Source organism: Eptatretus burgeri, chromosome 12 (assembly GCF_056783735.1).
Source record: "Eptatretus burgeri isolate ZD-2024b chromosome 12, Ebu_testis_v1, whole genome shotgun sequence".
In the NCBI taxonomy this organism is placed as follows: Eukaryota; Metazoa; Chordata; class Myxini; order Myxiniformes; family Myxinidae; genus Eptatretus; species Eptatretus burgeri.
In genome coordinates, this window is record NC_140972.1 from 95021596 (window position 1) to 95034052 (window position 12457).

The 12457-nt window shown below is 42.7% G+C and overlaps 1 protein-coding gene across 3 annotated transcripts in view; it reads right to left on the bottom strand.

Moving 5' to 3' along the window:
- LOC147016174 (myosin-IIIb-like) overlaps nt 1–12457 on the bottom strand; it is a 52490-nt gene that overhangs the window by 22383 nt on the left and 17650 nt on the right. For all 3 annotated transcript variants that reach the window (XM_085848940.1, XM_085848939.1, XM_085848941.1), the window contains 10 exons: nt 10584–10686; nt 10168–10324; nt 9807–9909; nt 9508–9633; nt 7145–7253; nt 6118–6237; nt 2939–3039; nt 2215–2301; nt 1627–1692; nt 1246–1365 (listed from right to left, as the gene is read on the bottom strand). In XM_085848940.1, coding sequence (XP_085705066.1) covers nt 1246–1365; nt 1627–1692; nt 2215–2301; nt 2939–3039; nt 6118–6237; nt 7145–7253; nt 9508–9633; nt 9807–9909; nt 10168–10324; nt 10584–10686 — 1092 coding nt within the window. The remainder of the gene's footprint in view (nt 1–1245; nt 1366–1626; nt 1693–2214; nt 2302–2938; nt 3040–6117; nt 6238–7144; nt 7254–9507; nt 9634–9806; nt 9910–10167; nt 10325–10583; nt 10687–12457) is intronic.

Here is a 12457-nt window from a genome sequence, read left to right on the forward strand (position 1 = left end):
CCAGGCTGAACAGATTACCTTTTGTACCCCACTGATGCAACTGGACCTTAACCAAAATCTAATCGGCTTGTTCTTGTCGCCTACCCAACTCATCCACCAAGTTTTGTCATATCGAGCGATATATCGTTTTGGCCTGATCTATCAATTGAGAAGAATCCATTTTGAAATTATAGTATCGGGATCCGGCTCCAAATCTTCACCAAAATTGAATTTCTCCTTGTCACACACCCAACATGTCCACCTCGTTTCGCCGAATCCGTCCACAACTTTTTGAGATATTGCGCTTTATATTAATTTAGTCCTATCTCTCAATTGTGAAGAATCACTTAAGAAATTATCAGATCCGACTCCGTATCTTCACCAAAATCTAATCGATTCGTCCTTGTCACACACCCAACCTGTCAACCAAATTTAATCCGGATCCGTCCAACAATTTTTTGAGATATCCTGCACACAGACAAACAAACAGACAGACAAGCCGGTAGGTGACGAGGGATCCGCTAGGATCGAAGCGCTGAATACTATGCTTTTCATTTTGACCGATCCACCGACGAAGATTCATTGCCAAGACGTATTGGTTCACATACAATTGTTCCTCTGCCTGGCAAGATTTTTCCTATTGCGTATTTTGCCAACTGGCACTCCTCATAAAAAATGACGGTAAATAGACACCCTATTTTTGAAGGACTACCATTTGAAAAATAAAACAAAATCAAAAATCGGCTCGAGTAAAATTTTCTAAATATCTCGAAGTGTTTAATTCCGAAGTCTCGTTTCTCCACATTCAAAACTGTAGGACAAGTATTGAAAATAGTGAACGCGGTTTTGCGGCCGCTGCACAACGGGTGGATGCTAGGCAATGAAACTCAAACGCGCACACTCCCAGCGCATATGGCACCTGTTCACCAAGTTTCATCGAAATCAGTTTGCTGGTTTGTGCTTTGGAGCCTCGCGTTGCAGGCACGCACAACCACCCTGTGTGTCTGTCCATTGCCTATCAACGTCCTTGTAATTCATGTAAAGTACACTGATGTCTACCAAAGTTTTCGGCCTGAATGTGACACATGTACAAGCTCCTCCATGAGACTTTGTTCAAAATGTAAAAATTAAAATAAGAATAATCTTGGAGCCAAAAAGGTTAATGAATTCCTCATCAAGGTGTCGCACAACACAGTGACGAATATTCACGATATCTCGTTATGTACCATGTAGCAAACAATGAACGAACAAAGCAAGGATACGTACCTTTCCTGCATAGTGTTTCACTGCAAATTTAGGGTCACCCTTCACTCCCTGCACAACCTCGTAGTTTGGGTTGTTTGAGAAGTTTCGATTCAGTTTCTCCACAAATGTCACGTCTGATCCCTGAAAATCAAAACAAGCAAAATCACCGCTCTTTGGAACAATCGCACCGGGCGGCAGGAAACACTTTGCTGGGATTTTTCTTTTCTTCCGACAATTTTCAACGGAGTTCAAGTGCCTTTGGGTCTCTGCGTCACCTACTGACAAGCTTTCCTTCAAGCCTTTGCTGATGCAAAGAAAATTAATCCCAGGGTAAAATATTAATCTTTATTAGGGTGATGAAACGTGCTTGTGTTACAGATATAGACGAGTCTTCATCCATACCTTCGGAAAACGACTTTCTTCATCCATCAAAGTCATTAGACCGATCGGTTTCCCCAGAAAGAGATCCTGAGTTCAAGTAGGCATAAAAAAAGAACAAAAAAAAAACAGATAAGTACCAGGCCAATATGATGTCCGTGCACTTAAATCTGGCTCTTGTGGTTTTATTCTTAATCGTCTCGATTCTGACTACAACTAGCGTCTGGTAAGGTGCCAGCAGGAGGCACTGCATTATGGAGCACCATGCCATTTGAAGGGGATGCAAAGCTGGCTATCCAAAGTCCACATACAGTATCCTTCAAAAAAGCAAGCTTTTGGCTCAGTACCATGGACCACTTACAAACTGTCGAAATGAGTAACCTAGCCATCTTGTCTCATTACAACCCCTCCCCGTTTATAATCAATCCATAACAGACTGTGAATGTCCAACTGAAAAGTAAATAAAGACACCTTGTAAGGAAGGGAATTTGTTGATTACAAGAAATGCTCCATTGCTATGTCCATTAATGCACTTCTTTGTTTAAACCTTACTAATTATTTCAATAACAATGGCCGTTGTTGCACGCGAAAAGGAAGAGTTGTTGCGTCTACCAGTAACGGCTTGTTATCCTCGTAAGAAACCAGGTCGCACTCAATGCCATCTTGCTGGTAGGCCTCCTGCTCCAACTGGAACACGTGCTGCAAAGGAAACAGGTACACGATCAGATTTTGTGAAAGGGTTTTTATCGAAGCGTGCTGGACTTGTATTCTGCCATCACAGGTGATCCAACGCGCTTCCATTTGCACCTGCACTCAAGGGAAGGTGAAACGCAGTGATGCATCATTGGTGCAGTCGGTCCACCTGAGTATTCTACGTGTGAGCTACTAACATGGTTACTAGTTCAAAATCCCACAGGCTTGTTTCCATCCATCCATCCAATGGAACCATACTCTGTGCAGAGCGTTGGTGCTGCCTAAGCAGTCTCCTTGGCTACTGGACACAATCCTGGACGGGTCGCCACTCCGACACAGGATACCAGCAGGCTGGCACTCATTTTGCCAACCTCGGAAGGATGACAGGCAGAGTCAACCCCACCTGGTATTAATTCAACAGCCTAATGGGATTTGAACTCAGGACCCTAGGATCCCAAGTCCACCACCCTAACCATTAAGCCAACACCAGGCATAGGCGTGATTGCTATGTCCATTAATGTTACGTGAAGCATTTCAAGGGAAGTATCTTGCAGCTGCACTCCAATTGTGTCCAATTTAAAGGAAAAGTGCATTTGAGCAAACAGGATAAATGAATGAGCAAACGGTGGGAGAATAACCAAACCTTGTTGAAGAAGAACTGGAGTTGCTCATTGGCAAGGTTGATGCAGAGTTGTTCAAACCTGTTCATCTCAAACTTCTCAAAGCCAAAGATATCCAGGATTCCTGTCCCGTAATGACATGGGATTCAGGAGGACGACGTGGATGGAATGATATGCATTGATAAGTTGTTTCATTACATTAATATACCTTCACAAGGACCAATCGTTTTGTTTATAACATTTGTTGAGACGAGGATCTTGAGCAATCCTGAATCCGATTTTATTGTGTAGGTTCCCTGATTGGCATCCAGACTAACAGCCATTTCAGGGCAAAGCGTGCTTTAGCGTCGTTATAAAGTTTTTTGGTCGATTCATCATCTCTGAGCTATCCTCAATCAGAATCAGCCGGGAGCCAGACTCGCACCCTTCACAATTTTTACAGGCGAAAAACAAAATGGTGTCACGACTTTCGATAAATTCTCTTTTGGGCTATATCTTCACTTCTAATGCACTTACACACACAATGTTGGTGTCTACTACGATGTTTTCATGGTCAAGGATTCCGATAATGATAAAATTGAAGGTGTATATATAAGACCTGTCTCATATTTTCAAGATTGGCAACATTTTAATATGAAAAATGGCTATTTTGCAGTTCCACTGATCACTTCGAGTAAGAAATTGAATTTGATGAACCCTCAAATGTTAATACTACGAACAATAATAGTCAATGACGGCCGAAGTAACTTACTTGCAATGATCAATGAATTGATGATTATATTGGAACACAATTTTTACACAAATATATCCGGATACATGTGGATAGTTGACTACGACTTTGGGTTATGTCTTAAAGTAAGTATGTACATGTATATGATTTTGAAATTACCTTTTATTTTTAGGCAAACAAATGTTAACTTCGTTAGGGATGCAATGTTCTACATTATGTTCAATCCTCGTCATTGTCATCGTGATTAGCAGCTACTGCCCTTGTCTGTTCGTCACAACAGTCTGATCCAGCATTACAACTGCAAAACATCGAACATGACATCTGTGCTGCCACACAACCACACCTCCCGGTGGAACATGGCCGGCTGGTGGAGCATCCACACTTGATCAGCTGCAGAAGGGTGACTGGTGCAGCAGACACATCAGGTGGAAGTGTGGTTGGACACAACGTCGCACCGTCCTCACCTTCTTGCCATCCATACTTGATGGGATCCAAGTTCGGAGGGTCTGACTGAGTGGCTGATTTCCATATAATGACTTGATTATGAGCGCGATGTACATGTCGAACAAAGGCATCATGCGATGGGGGCAATGACTTCAATTTCGGAGCAGAGGTAATCTTGGAGTTGGCCATCTTAGACTTCCACAACTGATACCGGTGTGTGGACATATCACCTTGGACTTTGGAACCATAACAGGCAGCAATGAAGGTAGTTGCCTCAGATATCATCTTTTCCTCGTCTGCTTCCAGCTGACCAAGTAAGGTGGAATGATGTCCGCACATTAGTACCTTCAGCGCTGTGACCTTTCCAATGCCAAACAAATACGACACAGTATCGCATCCGGTCAGAGCATGTACAGCAGGCAGATATTTGGCGATGCTTTTGTGTTTCAGTGCTGTTTGGCGAATGTCTACGTTTGCCCTCCCAGCACACGGACTCTCCATGCTGATATCCACAGTCATCTTTTCCTTGAGGTAGAAATGAATCAACAGGACAAAGACATTTGTATCGTCACAGACCACTTTGATGTGTGAGTCACCACTGACACCTGACACAATTATAACTAAGTGATGGATGATGATGACATCTGCTTCTTCATGGTGCGTTTTCAGATCCTGTCTCTGGAGAGTGGAATTGTTCCATACTTGTACTGGTGTAGGATCTTTTCCGGTGATCACCAGTTTGGTCTGGTTGTCCACAATGTGGGTCATCGGATACTGACAGATCAAATCGATCAGTTGTACTTTGTTGTCGGCTACATTTTGGACCACTTTTTGCGCTGGAAGTGTTGTGTGTAAGTTGAGTTGATGTTTTCGAGTTGAATCATGACCTGCGCGACTGGATCTCGTCATTTGTTTCGTGCTGATTTTGATGTACCTGTCGAAAATCAGGTATACGTCACAACACTCCAGGTGGTATTTGATGGTTCCCATGAAGTTGATCACATAATCCTCAACTGTACCATTTGTGGGCCAATGTACAGCCCATAACATGGCGCATCCATCGATGATGACAGCATCTGGAACACCTTGAATTCGACTTGATTGCTCAACATGGAGTTTCGTCTTCAGGATTGTTTTCGACTGAGCCCGCATCGCACCGCTCTCATCAAACAAGGAGGCTGGGACAGGGAGGGGACGGTTCGTAAGAGATGACATCCTTGATATCAATATCCCTGTATTGTTGGAGACGTATGACTCGGGTGCAGATCAATTCGGTATCATATACTGGCCTTCCATCCAGCTTGATGCTCTTTTTGGTCAAAGTCATCAGGGTCACTTTCTTGGTTAGTGTCTTGTTGAAGCTTGTTGGCCGTCCAGATGCAAATTCCGCCATCTGTTGTCGTCCATTCTTGAGAGAATCATCAATGTTTACCTTGTCTGTTGCATGAAACATAGTAGTAGTAGACACCAAAATTGTGTTTGTAAATGCATTAGAAGTGAAGATAAAGCCCAAAACAGAATTTATCGAAAGTCAGTGGAGGCCATTTTGTTTTTCACCTCTTAAAAAAAATTCCTCAAGGGTGCGAGTCTGGCACCCGGCTGATTCTGATTCAGGATAGCTCAGAGATGATGAATCAACGAAAAAAACTTCATAATGATGCTACAACATGCTTTTTCACATTTCCGCTGGACGAGTGATTGTTAACAAATTGCAAGTTCATGAACAATCCATCAATATTGAATTTGAGGTGGCCGGTTTAACATTCACCGATGGGCTATGGCTCATGCTGTTGGGATCTCATACATGTTCAGAAGCCATATTCTATGTTGATTTGTCCAATATCTACGCATGTCCTGAACCTGTATGTAATATATGTACAAGCTCCTCCTTGAGACTTACATCAACATAAAGCAAATCCAAACAGAATTTCCTTTCTGTTGAAACGAGATTTGGGGAGGGAGGTGAGTGAGTGGAGGGGGATGTATGGTGAGTATGTAATAAAAAATAAATAAAAAAACATAACTCACCAATTTCTCGCATCTCTGTCAACCTTTCATTACTCTTTGAAGCTACGAGTTGGTTGATCTTCAGGACAATCCAGCTGAAGAGACGTGCGTAAATGGCCTTGGCCATCGAATCTCTGGCATCTAACCAGCAGAACATACAGATAGCAATGAGGGCTCAGGACAGGGACAGTACATAACGAGCTTTTGCTTTACCTTCATTCACTGCATGGGAAAGGACATTACACAGTCATCATTTTAATATTCGAAGAGACCAGTAAGTACAGAGAGAGATGTCATTAGTAGAGAGAGAGAGAGAGAGAGACCACACTTTGGGAGAGGGAGACTACACTATAGTTACAGTTGTGGAAAAAGGACCCCAGGGAGTTACATTCAACACATAAGAAACCTTTAATTAGACATTTCATGAGTAAGTGTGCTTCGTCAGGTCCCATCCCTTCGGAGCAGGGGACGGGGAAGATGTGTTGTGTCAGCAGTCGGGTGATGGGTCCAACCAACCCCTTCGTGAACCCCGTGCTCACCCAAAAACGTAGCACATCCTTTGGTAGAGAGACAGAGAGAGAGAGAGAGAGAGAGAGAGAGAGAGAGAGAGAGAGAGAGAGAGAGATAGAGAGATAGAGAGATAGAGAGATAGAGAGATAGAGAGATAGAGAGATAGAGAGAGAGAGAGAGAGAGAGAGAGAGAGAGAGAGAGAGAGAGAGAGAGAGAGAGAGAGAGAGAGAGAGAGAGAGAGAGAGAGAGAGAGAGAGAGAGAGAGAGAGAGAGAGAGAGAGAGAGAGAGAGAGAGAGAGAGAGAGAGAGAGAGAGAGAGAGATCCTTAATAGAGACCCCACCCGTTGGTGGAAAAGATTCTACAATTTAGGATGAGAGAATTTTCAAGTGGAGAAGGAGTGCACCCTTTGGAAGAGAAACCACAACATTTCTGGTAAAGAAGAGCTCTCTGTGTTGTAGAAAGGGATCACCTTATCTCGTGGCTACTGTCATTGTGGAAATAACATTGTAATAATCAAGCAACCATCATACACAGACCTTCAGCCTGTTGCTGTGTGTAGAGTTTTCTAATCTCCTCTCCACGCATGGTAGAGCAAGATGATGTAAGGCAGTTGTACAGTTGCTCAGTGCCAACGCCAAGCTGATTCTACAACAGCAAAGACAGGATGTAGAGGATGGAATGATAAGTAGGAAAAGTATTTGGGGGGGGGGAGGACGAGTAATGATAGGTGCTGTTGAGAATTTATGGCAGACAAGGTTTCCCATATTTAATCAGCTGAAAATAGAATAAACCCAATGAACTTGACAAGTGAAGGCTTCAAAATCACGGACGTATAGTTTTCATGAGGTCAAATCCAAATGTTTTGCTCAAGGGGTTTGGGTGAAATGCCCACCCCAAGGTGCAATCCTGACAGTAATTCACGGACTGGTGTTTGTTTGTTTGCGGGTTTGTCTGTCACGCTACTCCTCCTACAGTTGTGGCCCAATTACATCCAGACTTGCTACAGAGGATCAGCATGACCCCAATTAGTATATGGCAGTGTTTTTCAATCCGCAGTGATCTTGGGGGTTGGGAGGGGGGATGCAAATTCTCCATGTAAATGTGTATCATGTAGCACCACCTCCAGGTGAGGGTGGGTATTACAAGTCTCCACCATTTGCAGTACAGTATTCCTGTCCCCACGTTCAGTGATGTGAGGTGTTTTGAATTGTAAGCAGTCGGTATGTTTTTGCTTAATACACGTAACCCAGGTTATTTATTATTATTTTTTTGCCAACATAAGAGCTGTCGGTTGCTGATACACCACCCAAATAAAGTTATGCACCAGAAGAACACATTGCATGCTTGGAACAAGATCACCCGTAGGGCGGGTACTCTGCCAGCATAGGTAAAAAAGAAAGAGCAAAACTATAAATAGTCGATTAATGGGCAAATGTCAAAGTAAGAGAATGCACCCTCATAGAAAATGTCTCATGAGTATCTATTATAAACACCATGGTGTCTCATGTGAGCACAATTTAAGTATCCTACGCCAGTGTGGAGCTGTTGTGCTAACCCCAATGGTGTATTACGCAATCACCATGGGGATTCGTTGAGATGAGGATAGTGCGTGCTTCTGATGCCAGTGATGAGACGTTCAAGACACTTCTCTGATCTCACAGGCGACGTGTCTTCGTGGAAATTAATTAAATACCACGCACTATTCGCCGGTCCTCCACACAGCAGGAGATGGGGTTTTGCAATCACGTGTGTGTGTGTGTGTGTGTGCGCGCGCGCGCGCGTCTGTCCGAGCCGCAACTCTTTTTTACCATTTGAGCTTTTCTCATCAAATTTTCAACAAACCTCAATTATGAGAATATAAAGAAGACAAATCAATAACTTGGTCAAAAGGTCAAAGGTCAACGTCACATAAAATCGTCAATTTTCATCCGATTGACGTGGAATTTTAAGAATTTGCATATTGGGTCACTGAATTGGTTCACCGATCAAAAGTTTGACGCAGATTGGGTTGTTGTTTTTTTTTATATCAAAAGGTCAAAGGTCAAGGTTGCATAAAATCATCAATTTTCATCCGATTGACTTGAAATTGGAACAAGGTTTGCATACAGGCATGGGGTCACTGAATTGGTTTACCAATAAGACAGTAGGAGCTGATTGGTTTGAGTTCAAAAAGTCAAGGGCACAAAATCATCAATTTCCATCCGATTGACTTGAAATTTGAGCAGGGTTTGCATATTTATTGGATCACTGAAGCCTCTTGCTTTTGAGGTCAAAAGGTCAAGGTCACCTAAAAAAAATCTTTTTCGTTGTTGTTTTTAGCTGTTTTTTTCATGTTGAGCATATGGAGGAAGAAGTCCGAATACAAAGCGGACGTGGATGGGTTTTGCATTTTCAGATGCTTTCTCGTCTTCTTTTTTCACAGGTAATTAAGTCTGCCTTCACTATCATTGGGAATTATAATTCTCCCACAAATTTTCATCATAAACTTATATTTACTGCAAAACAAAATGGTGGGTGTTTGGGGGGGGGGGGGGGGTGGGAGGTATGCATGGGTTTAACTGAGAAAAATAGGATTTTGAAAAAAAAGAGAATGAAGGATGATAATAGACAGAAGGGTGGGTAGTGAAGGGAAAGGAAAGTTGGGAAAAAAGGGGGGGGGGAGAAAAAGAGCTTTTACGGGCATTTGGCGAGGGGGTGGCAGGAGTGAAGGGGGTGTAAAATTAATGAATTTAACTGCTTATCACAGATGGTTCCTTATCACATTGAGAAAATTTTTAATGTTCTCATTTATCAGTACTCATAATGTAGAAGGAAAATCTCATAATGATAAAATAATGCTCATACTCATATGAGAATAAAAACTCATAATGTAGAAGGAAGAAGGGGATCAGGAACTTACAACAGCTGTATTCAGCCATTTAAGGGCCTGGCCAGTGATGGCAACCCCTGAAGTCTCCTGTTCGGTAAACGTAACATTTCCGAGAGAAAGAATACCAGCCAGGAGAGTCAGCAAGTCTGTTTGTTCCTGGAAAGCATGGACGTATAGTCGGTGAACCGACATTCTCATACAAACTCCACATCGCAAACCACCACACTGACAGCTGTTGTATAATACGTACACAGCTGCACAAATAAGACGTTTGTGCTGCAAATTATTTTTTAAATCATTTCTAAACATTCAAACGTTATTCGGTTTACCTGCTTCTGAAAGCCAACGAGGTTCATGGCATTGCAAAGATCTTGAAAACTTTCAGACAGGGTCTCTTTCTGCTCCTCAGGAAGTTCCCCCGAGCAAAGGTACCTGCCAGAAGAAAGACACCTGGAGAGTTGCTTCAGCTTCCAATGTATCTTTATGGGTGATTAATAAGTAAATGAACAACCGTTTCAAAAAAAAAAAAAACCATCAACGTGCAGACAGATATGCAAGGTGAAAAAAAAATAAAAAATAAAACCCAACAATTGAAAAGTGCAGGAGAAAAAGAGAAAGTAAAATGTATAATTAAAGAGAGGCAAACGGGATAGTATTTCATGTGAGAACCACATGAGGACAACATCTTACCGATAAAACTGTGGTTCAATCAGTCCATAGCTCTCCTTCTCATTGGGCTGCATTCCGGCAAACATGTAGTGAAACACGTGGAAGTTCCCTTCCCCAGAGTCCTGGTGGACTAGTCGTGATTTCTCGAGCAGGTACTCGTTAATTTTGGCACCAACCACTGAAGGGAACCAAAGTGTATGTGCGGAGGATGTTGAGAGATTGTGAAACACAGAGAAAGAGCACGGTGGATTCTATACTCTGAGATCTACTCAAGGACTGACCTGCTCCAGAAGTCATCCACTCAACAACAGAATGACCTGCTCCACACATCATTCTAAAATTGGCTAAACTCTTATTGGACTAACTCACCTGCTCTCGGAGTTACCTGCTCCATGTATGACTGGAGATACAACAGAATGACCTGCTCCAGGACTGACCTGATCTTCCAAGGAAACGCAGCTGAAGAAACTTTCCAAACCGACTGCTGTTGTTGTTCCTGATAGTGCGGGCGTTCCCAAAAGCCTCCAGCAAAGGGTGTACCTGAGTAGAACATGTAGCATGGACGTACATGTCCGTCAACCAGGACATGGACAGAACAAAGTGCAGAAGAAAAACGACAACTCTTAACTAAAAACTTCCCTGTGTGTCACATCTAACAGGTGATATATTTCAGTGAGAAGTACATAAGCAAGAAAGGTTGACGTGTTTCAATGGAGTACATAAACCTATTTAATCAAAAGTAGGTTACTAAGTTATAACTATTATTAACATGAATTATTAACCCTGAGATACTCAACTCTCTTCAATAAGTAGTCCTCTGTACATAGTCGTTTTGTTTGTGTTACATAACTAATGCAAATTAACTCCAACTGATGAGCATACGGGCACGATAGCCGACTCCTAGATGTATGCACTCTCACCTCTGGGCCTGGGTTTGAATCCCAACCAAGATATGAACTGTCATCTTGGTGTTTCATGTGGCATCATTGTGTGCACCATCCATCGAGTGGACATTAAGCTGAAGGGCCCATCTGTCATCACTGGTTGTTGGGGGATGTTAAAGATCCCACTATGTCTTTTGTGAAGAGTAGGTGAGTTATCCACAGCATCCTGAACAAATTACAAATTCCTGCCTAAACCAACTTCAGTTAAACATCAGTTGAGAGATTCCAGAGCTTGTCATTTCAGCTGTAATGCTATTAAACGTCGAGAGAGTCTGCATGATTTGATACTCCGCATGTGTCGGGGCGGCGTTCATCTCCGGACACGTCGAGGCGGCGTTCGTCTCCGGGCGTGCCGGGGCGGCATTCCGTCTCCGAGCATGTCCAGGTGGTGTTCGCCTCTGGGCATGTCCGGGCGGCATTTATCTCCAGGCGGTATTTTTGTATGACCGGTAGAAAATGGATTTCAGACATTATTTTGATTCCATCTTCAGTGTTATTCTATGCAGAATCATTTTTGAGACAGTGTGAATTGTAATTAATGCTCTTCTGCACATCTGTCTTCCCTTCCCCTTGCCTCATGCATACCTCCTCCTCAACCCCCTCCCCTCCTCCATACCCATAAAAATTAATCTCTTTAATTTATAATCATTACAGCTGAAATGTGATAAGCTCTAGAATCACTGAACCTGAATCAAATTTCAAAATTTAAACTGTGGAATTGAACTTAGCAGCAGTTCTAACTGCTAAAAAAAAAAGTGTTTATTTGTCCAATTCACATATCGTTTGATACCCCAGATGTCTCCTGTCATCTCCGTACAATGTTTAGTAAGACCCAGGCAGTTGTTCCTTATCAACCACTTCATTGGAGCGCTTGCTTGAGTGCTTAATAGTGAGTGGTGGGCGGATCGATTCCAAAGTACTCTGTCTGATTCTAACCGTTGGATTGAAAGGAATTGAGTGGGGAACTGTAATCGACGTCAATTCCGAGGTAGATACCGGTACCATTTGGGTCACGAGGCGAATGTGATTTCAAATTTTGTGTCATGGACAAAAGGTTTGCGAACCACTCATCTAAAGCTATCCTGCCAACCCCTTGCGTGACACAAAGAGAAATGTCACTGAACTGGGTATCCAGAAAACTACGATGGGAGCACACCTGCAAGTTAAAATGGAGCGCAAATTGATTTCTGCATTGAATAAAGTTCCTTCCAATACAAGAAAAGTGCTACTTATGTTTGTCAATATCCTTCTAAATTGCCAAGATGTTGTTGATCAATTTTTGAAGAGGACAATTTCAATATGGATGTGGTGAGTTAGCCATTGCGGTTTCGATCACTCTTTTATCAGCTTAGGCAGCACTGACCACG